Source organism: Tachyglossus aculeatus, chromosome 2, assembly GCF_015852505.1.
Source record: "Tachyglossus aculeatus isolate mTacAcu1 chromosome 2, mTacAcu1.pri, whole genome shotgun sequence".
Taxonomy (NCBI): domain Eukaryota; kingdom Metazoa; phylum Chordata; class Mammalia; order Monotremata; family Tachyglossidae; genus Tachyglossus; species Tachyglossus aculeatus.
The window spans coordinates 94,446,002-94,471,682 of record NC_052067.1 but is presented as its reverse complement, the minus strand read 5'-3'; the positions used below and the strand labels follow the sequence as shown (position 1 = coordinate 94,471,682).

Sequence of the window (25,681 nt, the reverse complement as noted above, 5' to 3'; positions counted from 1 at the left end):
ATTGGTGGAGGCTAGTGAAAGAAGGGATGGGGAATAGGCAAAATTAATGGTGTCCATTTAGGATGGGTGGTTCTTCCAGGAGGCTCAAAACTTCACCTATTTATCTTCATTATGAATGTGTCAGATGGAGTGGTGGAGACCGAGTTATTGCCCATTTTATACATGGGAAGATTTAGGCCAATAAATCAAGTCTGTCCAAGATCACTCATGGTTTGGTGATTACTAGATTCCTCTGTCTCCTGATAGTAGTGTTACTAATTTATGAAGTTAATGTATTTTCTAAATATGACTTTGCACATCGATGGGGCTCCTTGTTAAACAAAAATAATGAATGGGCAGTTGCTATGCTTTTCAAGAAATCACAGTGGCAGATATTGGAAAAAAATAGAAAATACTGCTCAGTACAATGGATTACGCTGAGGTACCCTAATTTAGGTAGCCAAAATTCAGCATGGCTCCCTTTCATTTTAATTAGACCATTTAGAGAAAACTGCGGGGTAAGGACATACTTGCATACTTGTACATATTTATTACTCTATTTATTTATTTATTTATTTTACTTGTACCTATCTATTCTATTTTATTTTGTCAGTATGTTTGGTTTTGTTCTCTGTCTCCCCCTTCTAGACTGTGAGCCCACTGTTGGGTAGGGACCGTCTCTGTATGTTGCCAGCTTGTACTTCCCAAGTGCTTAGTACAGCGCTCTGCACACAGTAAGCACTCAATAAATACGATTGATTGATTGATTGATTGATTAGAGTAAGAATTCCCAAAACTCCCATCAAATTTCTACCACAACTTCAGCTTCCGACTTTCTCTTGGGAACATATTCCAAATGAATCTTTAGCCTCAAAATCACCTCCCAATCACTGTGTTGCAATGTTTAAGCTCCTGGCTAAAGTGGGTTCCATCTATTGACTTTTTGGAGGGAGTAGAGGTGTACTTGTACTGATCTTTCTGTTTTCTTTTTTTGATTTTTGGTCTCGCCCATCCTTAAATTTCACAGTCTCCGCTTCTTTCCCGCTATTCTTTTCAAATCTTCTTTAGCTTTCTCTTGCCCATCTTTACCTTTCTTTTCGGCCTTGTCTAGAGCTGTGGCCAGCTTGTCATCCTTCCCTTTAGATTTGGCTGGTGTTTTCTCTGCTTCTTTGGCCTTGGCTTCAGCCTGCTTTACTTTCTCCATTTTTCCAACCTTCACTTCCCTTTTAGACCTTTCTTCGGCTTTCAAACTCTTCGATTTCTTGTCTTCTGCAGATGATAAGGGGCTTCATTAATGGAACCAACTGACTTAGAGAATTTTAAAACTGACACACTCAATTAATGCTCTTAAATGGTTTCAAAAAATGGAGTGTTAAGTGTAAAAGCAATAAACAAAGAATAGGCTGTTCTAGGAAATAATTTAAAGTACGTTCGTGCACTAATAAGATGTAAAACATTACTCCAAACCATATAAATGTATTTTTAAAATAGTGATAAAAAACACAATAGAATTGCATGATCAAATAGCAGTGTAAATGCATACCACTACTAAAAGATGATGAATTAGGTTTTGGGTGCATAATCAGCTCTAGTAACACATGTGATTTCATTAAATTATTTGGATATATTCAAATGGAAAAATCAGAGAATGTTCTTCACATTCGTTCTGCTTTTAAAAAAACTGGTAATGGTATTTGTCAAGTGTTTACTATTTGGTATTTGTCAAGTTTATGTGTCAAGCACTGTTCCAAGTGCTGAGATAGATACAAGTTTATCAGGGTGGATGAAATCCCTGTCTCATATGGGGCTCACAGTCTAAGTAGGAGGAGAACAAGGTATTGAATCTCCATTTTACAGTTGGGGAAAGTGAGTTACACAGAAGTTAAGTGACTTGTCCAAGGTCACCAAGGAGGCAAGTGGTAGAGCTGGGATTTGAACCCAGGTCCTTCGACTGACAGGGCCACACTCTTTCTACTAGGCCATGCTGCTTCTGTTCTAACACAACACAGAAGCAGTGTGGCCGAGTGGGTAGAGAAAAGGTCTGGGAGTTGGAAGGACCTGGCTTCTAATCCCATCTCTGTCACATGTCTGCTGTGTGACCTTGGGCAAGTCACTTAACTTCTCTCTGCCTCAGTTACCTGATCTGTAAAATGGAGTTTAAGAATTTGAGCCCAATGTGGGGCTTGGACTGCATCCAACCTGATTAACTTGTATCTATCCCAGCAATTAGTACAGTGCCTGGCATATAATAAGCACTTTAAAAATACCATTAAAAAAACCAAAACAAGTTTGCCTAAGTATGAGTGTAGGAACAAATAGTTATGTGTATACATGTGGTGTTGGTCACGATTCTATGATTTCTATTCTCTGACTGAGTCTTACTATACTGTGACTATAATGCTAATTTCATTGTTTTGTTTCCACTTTATAGAATTTACTACCATCTAATACCACTGAGTAGCAAAAGTGTAAACATTCTGGTAGTGGTAGTCCTAACAATAATATAGGAATTCATAAAAAAATTCCATCATGATGATATCTTGAGTAATCTATCTACTCCCTAATCCATTCAATAATAACTATTGTATCTCTTTCCCCAACACAATGATCTTCAACATCACAACCGCTGTATTATAAGAGAACTTCCTGAACACGGAGAGAAAACTTCTCTCAATTTGACTCTGAGCCTTATGTGGAAGAGGGTCCAACCTGATAAACTTGTATCTGCCCCAGCACTTAGAACAGTGCTTGACATATAGTAAACACTTAGCAAATACCATAAAAAAGCAAACAAAAAATATACAATATTGTATTTTCAAAGTGCTATCCTGCACATTCTTTGAAGCAAAAAGGCACCTTGCACTAACACACTTAAGATCTCACATTATTTGTTGCCAGATACTATAGAGCTGTTGAAATGAACTTTTAATCTCTCTATGCAAGTCAGTCATACTGACTTGCAAATGTACTGCAAATGTGGAGGGAAGAGGAAAAAAAATAAGGTTAAGTTTTTAAGCCACCATAAATGCAGGTTACAAACCCAGAACATTATCTATGTCATTAAATTTAATAAGAAACACTGCCCTTAAAATTCAATTGTGTTATCACCACAGTTCTAAAAGAACAGCATCATGTAGGGAGATTTCTGCAATTTTTCTCTTTCAGCAAAAGCTAACTTAATATTGGTTAGAATAATGGAGATAACAAGATAGCCTATATATACATTAAATTATATTGTAATGCATTATATATCAGAAATTCATAAGTCATATATGGTTGCCTATCAAGTGTGATTTTTAAATGATGCAACTCATTTTTTAAAAGGACTCTGTAGTGTTATTCAAGGAGAGAAGTTTGTAGCCTGAAATCTCTAATAAGAGATAGAGTTCTGTAGTTTATAATGGTCATCTTGATTTAATACCACATTCCCCAGAACCCTTTGGGAAGAAATCTGATTATTAAGCATTGGTGTGCAAGGCCAGAGTTAATTCGACCTGCATCCCCACAAAGGATTTGCATAAATGTAAGATGTTTGGCCAGGAAATGCTAGAACCAGGCCGTAACTTCAATGACATACATAAAGTTACATGACTGTTTCAGACAAATTGGATGTATGGCCACCCCACTGTCGAACCATTTTCTGTTAAAACAGGGAGTGGAAATTTGCCAGTAAGCGTTTTCCACTCTTGTACTTCTACGTTACCTAGGCACTTATGTACACTCCATTCCTCCTGACCCTCAAGGCCCTTATGTACATATCTTTGATTTTTGCTGATTTTGCTTTGCTGTTATTCCCTCCTACCTTTAATTTATTTTAGTGACGGTCTCCCCCAATAGAATGGAAGCTCCCTGAAGTTAGAGGTAGCACCTCTTAACTCCACTGAATTCCCCCAGGAGCTTAATAGAGTGGTCAACATAGAACAAATACTACTGGTTAATCGATTGATCGAAGCAGTAGAGTAAAGGCTACAATCTCAGATTAATCTACAAACTCATTGATTCCCAGGGACTCTCCATCTCCTTGTCTACATTAGTAAACATTATATCTACCAGCCCTATAAATTTCTGAATGCTCATTTCTTTAGGCATTGGCTACAACCACCTTGAGTTTTACAATGGAAATTCAAACCACTTAAGAAAGATCTTTAAGGATAAATTTGCCACCAGTATACATTCAGCTACTTATTTCCCTGAAATGTGGAAAGCAAAGAACACAAAGTAATACCTTTGGTGAGTGTTTTCACATCTCGTTTTTCTTCCTTCTCATGTTTGTCTTTGGGAGCTGCTAGGAAGGGAAAGAAATGATATTGAGTTCAAGATTAGGAATCACCTCTGTTGAACTGTAAAATAGCAATGCGTCCTCAACCCTCTCTGGCTTTGTTTCTCAGTCGTCAACTAAATAGGTTTTGGGTAAGAAGAAAGAAAAAAAAATGAACTGGAATCTCCCACTGGACAAGAAGCCAGAAAGGTCTCCTATATGAAGCTCTGAATACTTAAAATTTTATATTAATTCCTGATCTTGTGGCTCCTATAGAAGATCTCTTCCCGTCATAACACTAAGAGGCCTTCCCTGACTAAGTCATCCTTCTCTCCTCTTCCATTTCCTTTATATCACCCTGACTTGCTCCCTTTCTTCATTCCTCCTCCCAGCCCCACAGCACTTACATACATATTGGTTATTTATTTATTCATTCATTTAAATGAATGTCTGTCTCACCCTCTAGACTGTAAGCTCATTTTGGGCAGAGGATATGTCCATTTATTGTTATATTTTACTCTCCCAAATGCTTAGTACAGTGCTTTGCACACAGTAAGTGCTCAATAAATATGACTGAATGACCCCGAGACCACACTTGGTGTCTTTGTGACATAATAGGAAAATTAGAATCAAATGTATATTAAGCACTCTGGACTTCTTTAAATGGGCAATATATGATTTTCAACTGGGCTCCACTCCAGACCCAAGTGAAAAGCAATGTGAATAATGCCAAGCAGTCCATAAAGACCTACTACTAGAATATTGTATTTTCATTCCACTTCACATCCTGCATTCTCTGGAAAAGAAGATTACAACAAGTAGGCTATATGACATCAGTTAAATAAAGGGACAGTCCTCCCAAGAAGGAAACCCTTCTGCCACTGGCAGGCTTCTGCAATTTTCTAAATCTGCAGTAAGGGAAAGAAGACTCAGTTCTACACAAGGAAGGACCTGAAGAGGAAATGAGGAAGAAGAGGTGATTCTGAGAAAACAACATGAATCTGACTTTGCTTTGGTCCCTCACTCAGAAAAGGTTTTATTTTGTAGATGTTTTTACTTCGGTGTCCTACAGATGAGGTTCACGTACCACCAGCCCCGATAAAAGGGCACTGGGGTCAATACAGCTATATGGCCCTTCTGTTTTCTGACGCCATGATTCCCTTATTGGACATGGAGATGCCATTTTGGCCCAGAACATTATAAAAGTCAGCAGATGATGTACAGTGTGCAAAGGTGAGCTATTGTAAAAGTGCAGACATGCGGACGTTGCCATTTTATATTCAAAGGAGAAGTGAACGTGAGTCATTAGAACCAATAGGGAACCATGTTAGCACATGGGTATATAATTATGGAGCCATAATACACTCATGAAAACACAAAGACCACTATAATTTTTCATGAATTATTAAATGGTTACCCTGCACTTTATTCTTTGTGGATAATCCTCAGATCGCAAATGCGTGGTGGGTGGTTATTCTCATTCCTGTTTCACAGATGTGGAAAGTGGGATATAAAGCAAGTTTGGCATTATTCATGAGGTAGTAAGAATGGCATGCAAATTTGGCAGTAGGTTTGAAATGCATGCCCCTTTAGAGAGAACATCACAAATAGAAGATGCATGATGCCACATTAATTTTGATTATTGAAGCTGAATTTCTTTCTCCCTGGCCCATTGGGAGCTCTAATAGGAAAATGACACTAACGTAATTTGTGTATTGTTGTCGATTGCCTTCTATTCCAATTTCAAATAGAAAATATCGCTGCCAGCCTGATCACTTAAATTGCAATCCAAATGACTGACAAATGGCTTTCTACCTCTCAAATAAAAACATCAGGAATATTCAAAGTTTGAGACTGCAGTAGACTATAAGGTTTGATGGATTACGATGAGTCTACAGTGTAATCTAAATGCTAAAAGAAGGAGCAGCGTGGCTCAGTGGAAAGAGCATGGGCTTTGGAGTCAGAGGTCATGGGTTTGAATCCCAGCTCCACCAATTTTCAACTGTGTGACTTTGGGCAAGTCACTTAACTTCTCTGTGCCTCAGTTACCTCATCTGTTAAATGGGGATTAAGACTGTGAGCCTCCCGTGGGACAACCTGATCACCTTGTAACCTCCCCAGTGCTTCAAACAGTGCTTTGCACATAGTAAACACATAATAAATGTCATCATTACTATCATATAACCTCGCCTACATTTCTGTGCACCTGCATTGGTTGAAACTCTACATAAATCATTTTCCATTTCAACTAAGCAGTTTGATGGGAGGTTGACAAGGGACAGCTGTGAAAATTAAATAAAAAAGGAGAGGGAGATAAATACACTGGAGTATATAGTAGAGAAGCCAAACTACACTGAATGTTCTTTTGAACTGTTTGATGAGACCCTAGGAAATTATACAAGGCTATTCTGGGAAAGACAATGAGAGGCTCAAATCCAGAAGAAGGCATCTAATGGAAAGAAGCTGCAAGAAGAAAGGAAAGAAGCTGTAATTAGGAGACAGTTTCACTTTGGTTCCTCATATTTTCTTATTGTGGCTAATAAATAACATTTAAGGAAATCTAGGTCTTAATTCTGAATGTTCTGGAGAGCAGAGATTTCAAAATCTAAGTCTGCTCAAGCTACAGGAAATTAATTCAGGCAAAAGAAATGAAACCCAAATGAGGATTAACAACACTCTTCTCCCCTCAAGGTCAGGTACTGTACCCTACCAGGCTCAGAATGGGAGAAAATACTTAAGTTCTCTTTGATTCCCTCACTCGTGAGAAGACTTTGCACTTCCCTTCTGCCTCCTCTCCTTCATCCTAGCCCACTCCTCCAAGCCTATGGGTGTGGGGACACTTGGCTCAAATTCTTATGCTTAGACTCAGAAAACCATTGTCATAAGAAAAGTCAAATGTTGTCCAAAAAGGGATTTGACTCAGAGGATTACGAGAGGATTTGGAATCCAAATAACTGTATTTTATTTCCATAGAATCCTGGGCATATCACTTGAATGTTTTCTGTCTGGAATTTTCCATCTTGAAAAATGAACTTCGAAGATTTTGAAATCTGTGAATACCAGGTACGATTAATCATATGTGTTTCAAATATGCTGCCTTAAAGAAGTAAAATAAAACTAACAGGACTTTAAAAAAAAAAGGATTGTCCATCCCATATACTCTATTCCAAAAGCAGGCAAGATAGAATTGGAATCTCATGAAAAATTCTTGTGGTGCTTTCTGATCTAACCTGAACCTGAGGTAAATATGCCCCTTTGTTTGTAGAAAGGACAGAAAATGGGCATCTTGAAACCGGCAGGATGAATCTCCAAAATGCCTCACTAGAGCAAACATTTAATAAAAGTGCAAACAGTTTAGATTTAGCCCACCCTGGGCAAACATATATCAAAGGGAAGAAGATACAAGAGTTTCTAATATGATCCTCAAAGGCTTGGAGAATTGGTTCGAGGTGAACCCTCAGAGGAGAACTGTTCAAAAATAAAGCGACTCTGCCGCAAATGTGTATTTTTGAAGGTCCTGGGCCAGGGGTCTACAGGATCTAGACAAGGGACCTGAAAACCTTCTATCAGAAAGCAGCAGGGAAAAATATTTAAGCAGAGCAAAGACTGTCCAAAGGGAAATAACCAGAGTGTTATTATAATAACAAAAAAGCTCCTACCTTTCTTTACTGGTTTTTCTTTTTCAAGTTTTCCTTTTGGTGTTACTAGAATAGAAGAAGTACTATGCTTAATTTAAAGGGACAAAGAACAAGGAGGATAACACAGGATAAAGGGCCCTAGTTCAGCAAAGTTACCAATAAAGCATAACTTGAGAACACTCTTGCTTATGTGGATCCAGGGGTGAGTTTGGAAAGTTCTTTCCTGTTTACATAATTCCTGAAATTCAAGGTGATCTGTGCTCTTGCTGACCCCTTCACAATATGGAATCAATAAATCAATCAGTGGTATTTATTGAACACTTACAGTGCTCTGCACATTACTACGTGCTTGGGAGAGTGCAATACAGCAGAATTGCTAGATATGTTTCCTGCCCACCAGGAGCTTACAGTCTAGAGCAGAAGAAAGATGGGCAGGGATTGTCTCTCTTTATTGCTGAATTGTACCTTCCAAGCACTTAGTAGAGTGCTCTGCACACAGTATGCACTCAAAAAATACGACTGACTGAATGAATATTACAATAAATTATGGCTTTGTTCATAAATGCTGTGTGGGGCTGATGTGGGGTGAATATCAGATGCTGAAAGGATACAGATCTAAGTGTGTAGATGTTGCAGAAGGAAGAGGGAGTAAGGGAAATCAGGGTTTTATCAGGGAAAGCCTCTTGGAAAAAATGTGATTTTAAGAAAGTCTTGAATGTGGGGAGAGGGCTGGTGGGAGTCAGAAGGTCATGGGTTCTAATCCTGCCTCCACCACTTGTCTGCTGTATGATCTTGGGCAAATCCCTTCACTTGCCTGTGCCTAGGTACCCCATCGTTAAAATGGGGATTAAGACTGTGTGCCCGATGTGGGGCAGGGACTGTGTCCAACCGGATTTGCTTGTATTCCCTAGCGCTCAGTACAGTGCCTGGCAAATAGTAAGCACTTAACAATTACCACAATTATTATTATTTTTATTATGAAGAGGGAGGGAGTTTCAGGGCAGAGGGAGGTTGCGGGTAACGGGTCTGCAGCAAGACAGATGAGATGGAGATACAGTGAGTATTTTGGTGTTGGGGGAGTGAAGCTTGTGGGCTGGGTGATATTAGGAAATCAGCGAGGTAAGGCAGGAGGGGACGAGCTGATGGTAAAGAGTTTCTGTTTAATGCAGAGGTGGATGGGCAGCCATTGGAGGTTTTTGAGGAGTGGGGACGTGCTAACCGAACAGTTGGTTAAAAAAATGATACTGGCAGCAGAAATAAGGACTGGAATGGAGAGAAGCAGGAGGCGGGGAGTTCGGCAAGGAGGCCGTCGAAGTAGCGAAGGCAGAATATCATAAGTTCTTGGATCAGTTTAATAGCACTAGCTCCTCCTCTCACCCCTCCCTCACATAGAGAAGCACTGTGGCTCAGTGGAGAGAACACGGGCTTGAGAGTCAGGGGTCATGGGTTCTAATCCCGGCTCTGCCAATTGTCTGTTCTGTGACCCTGGGCAAGTCACTTCACTTCTCTGTGCCTCAGTTACCTTATATGTAAAGTGGGGATGAAGACTGTGAGCCCCACATGGGACAACCTGATGACCTTGTATCCCCCCAGCACTTAGAACAGTGGTTGGCACATAGTAAGAGCTTAACAAATACCATCATCATTATTATTAAAGCAGCAGCATGGCTTAGTGGAAAGAGCACGGACTTGAGAGTCAGAGGTTGTGGATACTATTCCCAGCTCCACCACTTTTCAGCTGTGTGACTTTGGGCAAGTCACTTAACTTCTCTGTGCCTCAGTTATCTCATCTGTAAAATGGGGATGAAGACTGTGAGCCCCACGTAGGACAACCTGATTACCCTGTGTCTACCCCAGAGCTTTAAACAGCACTTGGCACATAGTAAGTGCTTAAAAAATGCCATCATTATTACTTTTATTATTAGTATTCTACTTGGCTGTTTGGATTGGATTTGGGAGAGGGAAGGGAGAAGAGTTAGTTTCAGTTTTTAACTAGTACCTATTCGTATTTATTATCCCCACTTCTCCTATATGATGAGCTCCTTGTATACAGGAGCTAGCCTCAATCTATGCCTTTTTGTGTGTCCCAAGAACCTAGTACAGTGCTCTGCCCAAGTAGGAGCTCAACAAATGCTTCTTCAACAACTCCTTCTCTCTCTCATTCATTCATTCATTCAATCATATTTATTGAGCGCTTACTGTGTGCAAAGCACTGTACTAAGCATTTTGGAAGTACAAGCTAGCAACATATAGGGATGGTCCCTATCCAACAGTGGGCTCACAGTCGAGAAGGGGGAGAAAGACAAAACAAAGCATATTAACAAAATAAAATAAATAGAATAAATATGTACAAGTAAAATGAATAGAGTAATAAATATGTACAAACATATATATATATATATATATATATATATATATATATATGTACAGGTGCTGTGTGGAGGGGAAGGAGGTAAGGCGGGGGTGATGGGGAGGGGGAGGAGGGGGAGAGAAAGGAGGGGGCTCAGTCTGGGAAGGCCTCCTGGAGGAGGTGAGCTCTCAGTAGGGCTTTGAAGGGAGGAAGAGAGCTAGCTTGGCAGATGTGCGGAGGGAGGGCATTCCAGGCCAGGGGGCTCTCCTACTCCAGCTCCTGATGCACTGTGAGCTGTTGTCAGGAGGCTGTGGATGGAGGAGAAAGAGATTCTCAGATGGGAAAGGCCCAGTTGGAAGTGTTCCCAGCCTGTTCCCAGCCTACAGTGCTCAACACAAGTGCTCATTGACTAATTGATCGACTGATTAATTGCAGAGGGGAAATTGCCTGGCACATAGTAAGCACTTAACAAATTCCACAAAAATAAAAATACCATGAAAAAGAGGGATAAGAAGCATTTCCCCAGAATAAACCCATTCCTTCCCAAACTGAGTTGTGATTAGCAAATTATGTGCTGTTCTTCGTAGAGACCTGCCTCAATGAAACCTTGTAAGGAGACTTCATTCTTCTTCTTCATTCTTCTTCTTCTTAATGGTTTTTGTTAAGCACTTACTATGTGCCAGGCACTGCAGTAAGCACTGGGGTAGATACAAGCTAATCAGGTTGGACGCAGTCCATGTCCCACATGGGACTCACAGCCTTAACCTCCATTTTATGTGGAGGTAATTGAGGCACAGAGGAAGAGAAATGACTTGCCCAAGGTCACACAGCAAAGAAATGGCAGAGCCAGGATTATAACCCAGGTTTTCTGATTCCCTGGCCTGAGCTCTTTCCCCTAGGTGCAATGCTTCTCCTGTTTCTCCTCCTATGCTTGGAGAGACTGACCACCCAGAATGATCACAGTTCTCCTCTTTGAGACAATCGTGAGAAACATTAACGTGCTCAGAATTGTTCTAAAATTAAACCCGCCGTGACAAGCAAGAACAGCTGTATCCTTCTGTGGTTCCGCCAGAGACAGCCCCAACTCCAGAAAGCCTTAATACGAGTGCGGGGGGGAGAGCTGTTCCTAACCCAGTTCTACAAGTTGTAACTAAGCAAGTACATTTATAGCAAGAAAAAAATAAGCTCTCTACACCTGCTAGAGCTTAATTTGTTTGTCATCCTTATTTGCAAGAGACAAAAATCCCCTCAGCAATCTCGATAATTAGAAACAAAGGGATCTCACCAGCTGGAGTGGGCTTAGCATTTGGCCAGCACGCTTGCCTGTCCAGAACCTGACCTTTCCTTCGCCAGAATAGTCAGCTCAGACTGTGAGAACGTCACTTTTTACCTCCCCCCAGACGGTCCCCCTCCCTCCAACTCCTGCTCCCTGCAAGCTGCGTGAGACTTTTTCCCAACGTCATTAGCTCTGGCGGCCTGCCAGTCAGGCTGGGTGTCCTTTCCTGGAGTTTGCTGACGTGCTAACGGTGGAATGGACCCCGTCTGTCTCATCCCGGCAGCCGCTCTTAGCTGATGGCGGAGCGATAGTTGTTCTGACAGCTAAGTTGTTCTTCATCCAGAGGAAACAATGCTCTCCTGGAAGGAGCGCTTCCGAGTGGAAGTTTCCCACAAATGAAGTTGCAGTTGTGGCTATGGAGGGATGGAAAGTTGACCCTTCCCACTGCTTTCTGAACATCCACGCTGAATCTCTCCTCAACTGTGAAGCAGGTTTGTGAAGTGTGTGGCCTAATGGATAGCTCGCAGGCCTGAGAGTCAGAAGGATGTGGGTTCTAATTCTGGCTCCGTCACCTGTCTGCTGTGTGACCCTGGACAAGTCACTTGGCTTCTCTGCGCCTCAGCTACCTCATTCATTCATTCGATCGTATTTATTGAGCGCTTACTGTGTGCAGAGCACTGTACTAAGCCCTTGGAAAGTACAATTCAGCAACAGAGACAATCCCTCATCCGTAAAATGGGAATTGAGACCATGATCCCCGTGTGGAACTTGGATGGTGTCCAACTTAACGAGCTTGTATCTATCCCACCAATTGATACAGTTCCTGGAATATAGTAAGCACTGAACAAATACCATTAAAAAACTAAAAACCTACTCACGGTGCCTTTATCTGTTCTCTCTCTTACCATTGCTCAGACTCTCCCTCCTTCCTGGAACTCCCTCCCCCTTGATATCTGACAGACTGCCATTCTCCTCATCTTCAAAGCCCTACTAAAATTATATCTCTTCCAACAGCCTTCCTTGATTAACCTCACATCTCCCCACTCTATTTTTCTCCCTGATGAGTCACCAATACACTTGATTCCTTACCCACTAAATACTTAGGTGCCACTCCACCTAGCCCCACAGAACTTGTATATATATCATTATACTCTGTTGTTTCTCCTACATTTACTATATTTCAATGTCCCCCATTAGATCTTTTCTACCAACTCTATTGTGTTGAACTTCCTCCATTTGCTACATACAGTGCTCCTAGTTCAGTGAGAAGCAGCATGGCCTAGTGAAAACAGCCCAAGCCTGGGAATAGGAAGGACCTGGGTTCTAATTGCAGTTCTGCCGGCTTGTCTGCTGTGTGATCTTGGGCAAGTCACTTAACTTCTCTGTGACTCAGTTACCTCATCTGAAAAATGGGGATTGAGACTGTGAGCCCCAAGTGGGAGATAAGAGAAGCAGCATGGCTTAGTGGAAAGAGGCATGGGCTTGAGAGTCAGAGGTCATGGGTTCTAATCCTGTTTTGCCACTTGTCAGCTATGTGACCTTAGGCTAGTCACTTAATTTCTCTGTGCCTCAGTTACCTCATCTGTAAAATGAAGATTGAGCCCCACGTGGGGCAATCTGATTACCTTGTATCTATCCCAGCGCTTAGAACAGTGCTTGGCACATAGTAAGCACTTAAAAAATACCAACATTATTATTATTATTAGATGGACTGTGTACAACCTGATTATCTTGTATCTATCCCAGCATTTACTACAGTGTCTGACACATAGTAAGTGCTTAATAAATACCATAAAAAAATTATTCAGTACACAGTGAGCATTCAGTAGACTCCACTGATTGATTGATTGATTGGCTACCCAAATTTCTTTCCCTCCACCTAGAACACAAACATTGGATTTGATGTGGAAACATTCTTTGTGAGTTCAACCTTAACAGTATTGTTTGGTGGGGTGGGGGGGGGTTCATAAATTTCAGTTTGGGTTCGAAAAAAATCACTAGCAGATAGGGCTGTTTGGGTCCTGGATTGAACTGATTACCACATGTGCCAGATCTTAACATGACTTGTAATAAATTAGATGAACAACTATTGCAGATTTTATACCATTTAAAATACATAACATACATCTCTAGTCATTGTCCAAACTCCGACTTCACCAACTCTGAAATTCCATTCTCCAATCACAAGTTTCTGATCTTCTTTCTCTCCCCCTGGCAACACCTACGTATAAGTCTATTTCAATCAATCAATCACAGGTAGTTATTGAGTACTTACTGCATGCAGAGCAATGAACTTAGTGCATGGGAGAGTCCAATACAACAGAGTTGATAGACACATTCCCTAACCACAGTGAGCTTACAATCTAGAGATGAGTTTACATTCTAGCCTCAATAGAGACCCCCTATCTTTTGACCCCCTCAAATTTTCCAAAGCCATCTTGCCCTATTTGGTCTCCTTACTCAACCTACCTTCTACTGATACATAAATCTACACCCAATCCACTGCACTCCACTGTGATTCATTTCATCAGCTACGTGATGATAAGTGATTAGATCAGCGTGTTAGTAGTTTAAGTGGAGAAGGAAGGGCTGCAAAGGTAGAACTAACAGGATTTGGTGACAGATTGAATATATGAGTTGAATGCCAAAGAGGAATTTGGGATAATGCCAAGGTTAGAGGCTTGTGAGACACTGATGGGAAAATCAGGGGGAGGACAGAGTTTAGGTGGGATGATAAGGAGTTTAATTTGGCACATGTTAAGTTTGAGGTGCTCCCTTATTCCTCTGAATCATACAACCAACTGGCAACTCTGCATCACCTTCTTAGTATGCTTCCTCTTCTTGTGCACAAGCTACAGATCTGTCCTGTTTCCCCACAGAGACCTCCAACCTTTTGACTCACACCAATGTTCTAAAGTCATTAAACCCCATTTAGTCTCCGTACCAAACTACCTTTCCTTGACCTACAAATTCATGTCCACAACACCACCCTGTCTACTGAACTCAACTCATTCTCTCCCCATCCCTTCGCCAATCTCATACCATTAGCCCACCACTTTGGATCATATCCAAAGTCCATTTTCTTTGTTCCTGTGCACGAGCTGCATAGTGCTGCTGATGGATATCCAGATATCAGGTTGACCGTGTCCGTCACAATTCCTCCTTTCCTGCTTTACTCAATCAATCAATCAATCAATCATATTTACTGAGTACTTACAATGTACAGACCACAGTAACAAGTGCTTAGGAGAGTACAATATAACAGTGTTAGCAGACACATTCCCTGCCCACAAAGAGCTTATAGTCTAGAGGCTGAGACAGAAATTAATATCAATAAGTTTAACTCTGCCCTCTCATCCACCTGGCAACACTACTTCTACATTCACTCATTCAATCATATTTATTGAGCGCTTACTGTGTGCAGAGCACTGTACTAAGCACTTGGGAAGTACAAGTTGGCAAGATATAGAGACGGTCCCTACCCAACAGCGGGCCCACAGTCTAGAAGATGGGCTCACATCCTTATTGACGTCCATGCCAATAGCCCTCACTCATGGCTTCAGATATTTAACCCCCTCCTCAAAACCCCTTCCCCCTGCCTCCCCCATATCTCACCCCAAATGATCTGGTCATGTACTTCACTGAGAATATTGAAGCCATTAGACGTTGTCTCGCTAAAACCTCCTGTGCTCCTCTACAGTCCTTTCCTCCCCCTACCCCTTCTCCGACTCTCCCATCTTTTCCATCAGTATCTAAAGAGGAGACTTCTCTCCTCCTCTCAAAATCTATCCTGTCCATCTGTGATTTCAAACCCATCCCTCCTCACCTCATCAAAAGCATTTGCCCTCTCTCTTCTTCCCTCCTTCCTGGCTGCCATCTTCAACTGTTCACTTCCTGGTGGCTTCTTCCCCATTGATTTCAAACATGATTTCAAATAACCCTCCCTTGATCCCATGGCTCTCTCCAGTTATAATCCTATCTCCCTCTTACCACTCCTCTCAAAACTCCTAGAGCAAGGTATCTACATGAGCTGTCTCAGCTTTCCTCCAAATCTCTACTTCCAGCAACTTCACTCTACCAGAAGTGCCCTCTTTTAGGTCACCAATGATCTCCTTCTTGCCTAATCCAACAGCTTCTACTTCATCCCAATCACACTCGACCTGTCATCCATCTTCAACACTGTGGACCATGCTTGTCTCCTGGAAACATACTCTAACCACATATTCACAAACATTATCCTCTCCTGGTTTCCCTCCTGTAACCCTGGCCGTGCCTTTCCATCCTCTTTCGTGGGCTCCTCTACTGCCTTCCACCTCTAACTGTGGGAGTCCCCCAAGGCTCAGTTATGAGCTCCCTCTATTCTCTAATCTATATCCACTCCCTTGGAGAACTCACTCACTCCCATGGCTGCAACTACCATCTATTCAGATGATTCCCAAATCTACATCTCCAGCCCTGATCTCTCTTCTTCTCTGCCATCTTGCATTTCCTCCTGCTTTCAGGATATCTCTACTTGGTTGTCCCGCCGACACCTCAAACTTAACATGTGCCAAATTAAATTCTTTATTATCCCACCTAAACTCTGTCCTCCCCCTGATTTTCCCATCAGTGTCTCACAAGCCTGTAACCTTGGCATTATCCCAAATTCCTCTTTCCCATTCAACTCATATATTCAATCTGTCACCAAATCCTGTTAGTTCTACCTTTGCAGCCCTTCCTTCTTTACTAACACACTGATCTGAGCACTTATCATATCCTACCTTGGCTGCTGTATCAACCTCCTCTCTATCCTCCCCACCTCCTTTCTTTCCCCTCTCCAGTCCATATTTCACTAGGCTGTATGGATCATTTTTGTGAAAAAATGTTCAATCCATATGTCCTTCCTCTTCAATAACTTCTAATGGTTGCCCATATATGTGCACATCAAACAGAAACCACTTTCCATCAGTTTTAAAGCCCGACAATCAGTTCTCTCCTTTGAACCTTACCTTGTCAATTTTTTACATTGCAATGGACACACCCCACTCCTAAAATAGCAGTCTTCTCTCTTTACCTTTATCTCATCTATCCTGCCATTGACCCCTTCCCCCCATCCTCCCTGTGGCCTGGAACTCCCCCCCCACTTGATATCTGACAAACTCTCTCCCCATTTTCAAATCCCTCCTAAAATTACATCTCCTCCAAGAGGCCTTCCCTAAGCCCTCATTTCCTGACTCCTTCTCCCTTCTGTATCTCCTACACACATAGCTGTGTACACCTCAAGTTCTTTATTATTCATCACAGCCCTACAAAGCATATGTACATCATTCATTCAATCATATTTATTGAGCGCTTACTGTGTGCAAAGCACTGTACTAAGCACTTATACTCCATTATTTCCTGTACTTATAGGAAAGTCCTGAACTACTACTACTACTACAACTGTGCTCATATCCTTATACTCCATTATTTCCCTTGCTTGTAGTTTTATTTTAATGTCTGCCTCCCCCTGTAGACTGTTAGCTCCGTGTTGGCAGGAATCATTTTCTACCAACTCTATTGTATTCATTCAATCATATTTATTGAGTGCTTACTGTGTGCAGAGCCCTGTACTAAGTGCTTGGGAAGTACAAGCTGGCAACATATAGAGACGGTCCCTACCCAACAACGGGCACCTTTCCAAGTGTTAAGTAAAGTGCTCTGCACACAGCAGGTGCTTAATAAATGCCATTGATCGGTAGATTGATTGATTGAACTTTTATCAGATAAAAAAGGAATCCCAGAAACTTAAAGTCCCACTCAGACCAGGTAAGATTGCAGCCAAACTACATACAGGAGAATTTGATCTCATTTGGCATAGGTAATATAGTGTGATTGTGATATGATTATGCTTTATGCTACTGAAAAGAAGTAGCTGATGAAATTAATCACTCAGGCCCATTCTAACCTATGGATCTATCATGCCAAATGTCTTCATTAACTCTCAGATCCAATTGAAATGGTGCAGCCCAAAACCTAGAGTCAGAAGTCATGGGGCTTTCAAAGCATGTAAACAGTTTATCCTTCAATCAAAAGCACACTGCTTATCTATAATACAATTGCATTTCCCAGCAATTCATAATCTCCGGGGGCCATAAGTCACCTTCCCAAAGTTTCTTCCAAACAGAAATTGGAACGGAATGCATTTTTCACCTTCCCCCGAAAGGCCGACAGCCCTGGGAAGAAGACCATATCTAACAAAGACTTTCCAGCAATCTTGGAATAGCCGGAAGGCAAGCGTGAGGAAGAACAGAATTTGCAGTTGTGTGTGCAAGCTGAATTTCTAACGGATTCAGCCTGCAGAGCACCAGAATGGAGGAGATGTTGGGAGGAAAGCTGTTTGGGTTCTCCCGGCAGATTCTTGGACATTGAGAAGCAGAGTGTAGTAGTGAATGGAGCATATGCCTGGGTGTCAGAAGGAACTGGGTTCTAATCCCTGTCCCACATGGGGCTCACAGCCTTAATCCCCATTTTGCAGATGAGGTAACTAAGGCACAGAGAGGTTAAGTAACCTTCCCAGGATCACACAGCAGACAAGTGGCAGAGCTGGGATTAGAACCCATGTCCTCTGTCTCCCAGGCCTGTGCTCATTCCACTCACCCACAAGATTGCATTACTTATAATAAAAGAATGTTAAAATAAGATATGAATGATTAATGCAAGTACTTAACACTAGCACCTATGCACATATCCATAACTTATTTATTTATATCAATGTTTGTCTTCCCCTCTAGACTGTAAGCTTGGTGTGGGCAGGTGACATGTCTACCAACTCTGTTATATTATACTCTCCTAAGTGCTTAGTACAATGTTCTGCACACAATCAGTACTCAATAACTAGAACTGACTGACTGGATGTGCAAATAGATTAATAACAAGTAAATAAATAAATAAATAATAATGGCATTTGTTAAGTGCTTGCTATGTGCAAAGTACTGTTCTAAGCGTTGGGGTGATACAAGGTAATCAGGTTGTCCCACATAATAATAATAATAATAATAATGGCATTTATTAAGCGCTTACTATGTGCAAAGCACTGTTCTAAGCGCTGGGGAGGATACAAGGTGATCAGGTTGTCCCACGTGGGGCTCACAGTCTTCATCTCCATTTTACAGATGAGGTAACTGAGGCCCAGAGAAGTTAAGTGACTTGCCCAAAGTCACACAGCTGACAATTGGCGGAGCAGGGATTTGAACCCATGACCTCTGACTCCAAAGCCCGTGCTCTTTCCACTGGGCCACGCTGCTTCTCTAGTAATGGTAGTCTAATCAGAATGATATATCTAAATAAATGATAGTTATAAAATGGCTAACAGGAGAGCATAATGTGAAAGGTGTGAAGATTAAGATCTCCTGGGAGAAGTGTTTTTTAGAAGGACTATGAAGGAAGTGAGGGACTTCTTTTGGTAAAGCTGAGATGAAATAGGAAATTAAAGGCAGAGGGAAAAGATTCAACAGTGGATCAGAGTTGAGGGCAAGACATGGTAAGCTTGGAAGGAGTGAATAGAACAAGCAAAGGTGGAGGTGAAGAAGAGAGACAAAAGCTAAATGGAAGCCAGCTTGTGGAAACATGTGGAAGCCAAGGGAAGGAAGTTTTTTGTTTTGTTTTTTATATGAAAGAAGCAACTTGGGGCGGGGCAGGTAGGGGTTGTGGGGTGTGGACGTTGAAGAAGCTGCATGGCTAGTGAAAAGAGCACAGCCTGGAAATCAGAGGACCTGGGTTCTAATCCCAGCTCCACCACTTGCTGGTTGTGTGACCTTGGACAAGTCACTAACTTCTCTATATCCCAGTTATTTCATTTGTAAAATGGAAATTAAGACTGTGAGCTCCACTTGGAACAGAAACAGTGGCTGCTGAGCCCACTGTTGGGTAGGGACTGTCTCTATATGTTGCCAATTTGTACTTCCCAAGAGCTTAGTACAGTGCTCTGCACATAGTAAGCGCTCAATAAATACAATTGATTGATTGATTCCTCAGTACAGTGTGGGGTAGATAGCATTTAACGGATATCCCAACTATCAATAATACCAGAGACTTCTGAAGAGGGGAGTGATGGGTTCACAAGTTAATGTCATTCTCCAACTTCAGCTCATCTGGATAGGGCCATAAACCCTGTGCTGCGATTCGGAGTCCTGGGCCACCATTAAAAGAAACCACAAACATCCCTCATCAATCAATCAGTGGTATCTACTGAGCTCTTACTGTGTGCAGAGCACTGTACTAGAAGCACTTGGGGAGTAATGATAATTATTATTACGGTATTAATTAAGTGCTTACTCTGTGCCATGCACTGTTCTAAGAGCTGGGGTAGATACAAGCTAATCAGGTTGTCCCACGTGGGGCTCACAGTCTTAATCCCCATTATACAGATGAGGTAACTGAGGCCCAGAGAAGTGAAGTGACTGGCCCAAGGTCACACAGTGGTGGAGTTGGGATTAGAACCCACGTCCTCTGATTCCCAAGCCACTAGGCCATGCTGCTTCTCTACAGCACAGTAGAGTTGGTAGATTGTGTTTGTCCCTTTAAGGTGTTCCTAGTCTAATCACAGAGTTAGAACTGGATTTCTTTTATCACCACCACTGGATATAACTGAGCCTGAAATCCTTTCATCCTCGTGGTTCAAAACAGCTCCATCTTCTAATGGGAAGTGGACCACGACGCCCCACCAATCGTCACCACCTGCATGGGTGGGCTGATCCGTACCTTTGGGCGGTGCCCTCTGGACTATCTTTCCCGGCTTCTCCGTGGGAGTCACTAGAAGGAGAAAGGAGAAAGTCGGAATTAGGAAATCTGCCTCGGATTCTTTGTCATACCGAAATGGGCCGATCAGACCAGTGGAGGATGTTGAGGTTTCTGGGGTATTCCGTAAACCGCTATGAGTTGTGGACAATGATGTGTGCATACCCTCAGGCGGTGACTCCGCACTGTAACTGGATAAGACCTCAGAGCTCTCTCCTCACTTCCTGAAGCTCTTTCTTGTGGATTCTTGTGGATTCTTGTGTCCCAGAAATCGAGAGACAATTCCAAGCCCTCAGGCCAGAGCTGTCCATTTATCTGCCTCCTGGACTCTGTGTGTGTATGTGTGTATTTGTGTATCAGTGTGTGTGTCTGGGGGGAGAAGAGGGGGCGGTCTGCAAAGCGGCGTCCCTGAACCTCTTAGTCTGTGTGTATGTGTGTGTCTGATATTTGTGTTTGTCTAATATCTGCACATTCATCCTGTATGTGTTTGCATTTCTACCTGCTTGACTGTATGTGTATGTATTTGTGTGTGTGTGTTTGTGTGTGTGTGTGTGTGTGTGTGTTGTGGGGGGAGAAGGCATTTGAATTATCAGTTTCCCTGAACCTGTGTGTGTGTATGTGTGTATGTGTGCGTGTATATGTGTCTGCTATCTTCATATTCACCCTGGGTGTGTTTGTATTTCTACATGTTGGCTGTTTGTGTATGCATTTGTATGAATATGTGTTTGTGTGCGTGTGTGTGTCGAGAGGGGAGGGCATCTGCATTATCATTTTTCCTGAAACTCCTAGTGTTGCGTGTGTGTGTATGTGTGTATGTGTCTACTATCTTCATATTCACCCTGGGTGTGTTTGTATTTCTGCATGTTGGCTGTATGTGTATGTATTTGTATGAACATGTGTTTGTGTGCGTGTGTGTGTTGAGAGGGGAGGGCATCTGCATTATCATTTTTCCTGAAACTCGTAGTGTGTGTGTGTGTGTGTGTGTGTGTGTGTGTGTGTGTGTGTGTGTGTGTGTGTCTGCTATCTTCATATTCACCCTGGATGTGTTTGTATTTCTACATCTTGGCTGTTTGTGTATGTATTTGTATGAATATGTGTTTGTGTGCGTGTGTGTGTCGAGAGGGGACGGCATCTGAATTATCATTTTTCCTGAAACTCTTAGTGTTGTGTGTGTGTGTGTGTGTGTGTGTGTGTGTGTGTGTGTGTGTGTGTCTGCTATCTTCATATTCACCCTGATTTTGTTTATATTTCTAACTGCTTGCCTGTGTCGGGTGTGTGTGTGTGTGTGTGTGTGTGTGTGTGTGTGTGTGTGTGTGTGTGTGTGTGTGTGTGTGTGTGTGTGTGTGTGTGTGCAGACTGTAAACCAGTTATGGGCAGGAAAAGTGTCTTTATACTGTACTCTCCCAAGCTCTGCACACAGTAAGTGCTCAATACCTGGAGACCTTCCCAGACTGAGCCCCTTCCTTCCTCTCCCCCTCGTCCCCCTCTCCATCCCCCCATCTTACCTCCTTCCCTTCCCCACAGCACCTGTATATATGTCTATATGTTTGTACATATTTATTACTCTATTTATTTATTTATTTTACTTGTACATATCTATTCTATTTATTTTATTTTGTTAGTATGTTTGGTTTTGTTTTTGTTCTCTGTCTCCCCCTTTTAGACTGTGAGCCCACTGTTGGGTAGGGACTGTCTCTATATGTTGCCAATTTGTACTTCCCAAGCGCTTAGTACAGTGCTCTGCACACAGTAAGCGCTCAATAAATATGATTGATGATGATGATGAATACCTACGATGAACTGATGGAGAAATTTGCTAAAACAAATCAACCCCATTTGGGATTGGGTAACTCTGCTAGGCAGAGGAAAGTACCTCGCAAGATGAACACGTTTTGGATAATGCTAGCTGCTATCTCTTGCTGAGGTACAGCGATTAAGCAGGCAATGTTTTCATATTCGGAATCCCTGTTAAATGATGAAACCTGCTAGAAACCTAATCCCGATATGTGAAGCCCTTACAGTCGCTCTCATTCCATCATCATCATCATCAATCGTACTTATTGAGCGCTTACTGTGTGCAGAGCACTGTACTAAGCGCTTGGGAAGTACAAATTGGCAACATATAGAGACAGTCCCTACCCAACAGTGGGCTCACAGTCCATGTCAGTTCCAGACAGGTTAGGGAGAAAACTGCTTGCTTGGGCAAACCATTTTGCAAGGGTATTTGTTAAGCACTTACTACGAGCCGTGCACTGTACTAAGCACCGGGGTATAAACAAGTTAATCGGGTCACATTCAAACCCTGACCCACATTAAGGCTCACAATCTAGTCAAGAGGGAGAATGGATAATTTATTTCTTGCGGGTGTTTTTTTCCTATGGGTGATGGAGGCCTCTTACCGAAAGGAGATGTTATTACTGTAAAATAATAATAACCATAACAAAAACAATAATAATAATAATGACTGTGGAATTTGTTAAGGGCTTACTAGGTGCCAAGTGTGGTACTAAATACAGGGATAGGTACACGATCATGAGGTTGGACACAATCTATGTCCCACATGGGACTCGCATTGTAAGCCTTATAATAATAATGGCATTTATTAAGCACTTACTATGTGCAAAGCATTGTTCTAAGCACTGGGGAGGTTACAAGGTGATCAGGTTGCCCCGCGTGGGGCTCACAGTCTTCATCCCCATTTGACAGATGAGGTAACTGAGGCACAGAGAAGTGAAGTGACTTGCCCAAAGTCACACGGCTGACAGTTGGCGGAGCCGGGATTTGAACCCATGGCCGCTGACTCCAAAGCCCGGGCTCTTTCCATTGAGCCATGCTGCTTCATTCATTCAATCAATTGCATTTTCCTTCCCCTTCCCACAGCACCTGTATATATGTATGTATGTTTGTACGTATTTATTACTCTATTTATTTATTTTACTTGTACATATTTACTATTCTATTTATTTTATTTTGTTAATATGTTTTGTTTTGTTGTCTGCCTCCTCCTTCTAGACTGTGAGCCCGCTGTTGGGTAGGGACCGTCTCTATATGTTGCCAACTTGTACTTCCCAAGAGCTTAGTACAGTGCTCTGCACACAGGAAGCGCTCAATAAATACGATTGAATGAATGAATGAACGTATTTATTGAGCGCTTACTGTGTGCAGAGCACTGTACTAAGCACCTGGGAAGTATTGAAGGTGCATCTCCTCCAAGAAGCCTTCCCAGACTAGGCCCCACTTTTCCTCATCTCTCATTCCCTTCAGCATCGCCCCAACTTGCTCCCTTTGCTCTCCCCCCATCCCAGCCCCACAGCACTTAATGCATATATTTGTCATTTTATTTATTTGTATTGATGTCTTTCCTTCTAGGCTGGGAGCTCACTGTGGGCAGAGAATGTCACTGTTTATTGTTGTACTGTACTTTCCCAAATGCTTAGTACAGAAAAGCAGCATGGCTCGGTAGAAAAAGCGCTTGCTTGGGAGTCAGAGATCATGGGTTCGAATTCTGACTCAGTCACCTGTCAGCTGTGAGACCTTGGGCAAGCCACCTCACTGCTCTGTGCCTCAGGTACCTCATCTGCAAAATGGGGATTAAGACTGTGAGCCCCCCGTGGGACAACCTGATCACCTTGTGATCACCCCCAGCACTTAGAACAGGGCTTTGCACATAGTAAGCGCTTAACAAATACCATTGTTATTATTATTATCATCATCATCAATTGTATTTATTGAGCGCTTACTGTGTGCAGAGCACTGTACTAAGCGCTTGGGAAGTACAAGTTGGCAACATATAGAGACAGTCCCCACCCAACATCATCAATCGTATTTATTGAGCGCTTACTGTGTGCAGAGCAGTGGGCTCACAGTCTAAAAGGGGGAGTGCTCTGCACATAGTAAATGCTTAATAAATACGACTGAATGAATGAATGAAAGTAAGAGGGAGAAAAGGAATTTAATCTTCATCTTACAGATGAAGAAACATAAGCACGGAGACGTTAAGTGATTTGCCTCGTCATACAACAAGCTGGCAGAAGAACCAGGATTAGAATCCCGCTCTCTGACTCCCAGGCTGTGCTTGTTCCACTGGGAAATACTGCTTCTTGTGCTCAAGCCCTAAGGCTAGACTATAAGTGAACAATTTATTTTGGATCAGTGCCTGCTTTTCCTACCATTCCTTATATATCGGGTTGTCCTTCATCTTCACTGACAGTGAAATGCTATCCGTGACTGCGAGAGTCGCTGACAAGACAGATGTGTGACTGACACTCCCTTCTGTACTATTTCCACATAAAAATAGATCCCTGCTGACCCAGTGGATTTGCTCCCATACTGGGTGTGTCTCATTTCCCACCTGCCTCATGGAGGCTTGATCTTAAAGAAGGTTTTTTTCTCCAAGATATGTATTCCCTCTCCCGACTGCTGCTCAGCCAACTAACCTGCCTATGGTCCTGGAGGAGTCCTGATGGGCCATTGATAAAGCAGAAGCAGCATGCTTTAGTGGATGGGCTTTGGAGTTCGAAGAACCTGGGGGGTTCTACTTCTGGCTCTACCATTTTTCTGCTGTGTGACCTTGGGCAAGTCACGTGACTTCTCTGTGCCTCAGTTACCTCATCTGTACCTTGGGGATTGAGATTATGAGCCCCACGTGGGACAGGGACTGTGTCCACCACTTTTTGCTTATAAAAATAATAATAATGAAGGCATTTGTTAAGCGCTTACTATGTGCAAAGCACTGTTCGAAGTGCTGGGGGAATACAACGTGATCAGGTTGCCCCACGTGGGGCTCACAGTCAATCCCCATTTTACAGATGAGGTAACTGAGGCTCAGAAAAGTTAAGTGAGTTGCCCAAGGTCACACAGCAGATGTGTGGCAGAGTCAGGATTCGAACCTGTGACCTCTGACTGCCAAGCCCGGGCTCTTGCCACTGAGCCACACTGCTTCTCTTTGTACCCACACAAATGCTTAGTAGAGTGTCTGCCATATAGTAAGCACTTAAAAAGCTACTGTTATTATTATTATTCATTCATTCATTCATTCAATCGTATTTATTGAGCACTTACTGTGTGCAGAGCACTGTACTAAGCGCTTGGGAAGTACAAGATGGCAACATATTGAGACGGTTCCTACCCAACAGCAGGCTCACTGTTATTATTATAGGCACGTTCTTAAATAAAGCTTCATTGTGGCTTTAAATAATCCATTTTGCCCTCTCAGCTCGCCTGGGTTCCCTTTAGGTTTTGGGTTTTTTTACGGTACTTGTTAAGTGCTTACTGTGTGTCAAACAATGCTTTAACCACTGGGGTAGATACAAGCTAATCAGGTTGGACACGGCCCATGTCCCACAGAGGGCTCGCAGTCTAAGTAGGAGGGAGAATGGGAGAACTGAGGCACAGAGAAGTTAAGTGAATTGCCAAAGGTCACT

The 25,681-nt window shown here is 42.3% G+C and overlaps 1 protein-coding gene across 1 annotated transcript in view; it reads right to left on the bottom strand.

Annotated features, from left to right (window-relative positions):
- TRDN (triadin) overlaps positions 1-25,681 on the bottom strand; it is a 187,480-nt gene that overhangs the window by 3,443 nt on the left and 158,356 nt on the right. Inside the window, 4 exon segments of the mRNA XM_038770238.1 lie at positions 1,069-1,248; positions 4,205-4,264; positions 7,897-7,941; positions 20,223-20,273. Coding sequence (XP_038626166.1) covers positions 1,069-1,248; positions 4,205-4,264; positions 7,897-7,941; positions 20,223-20,273 — 336 coding nt within the window.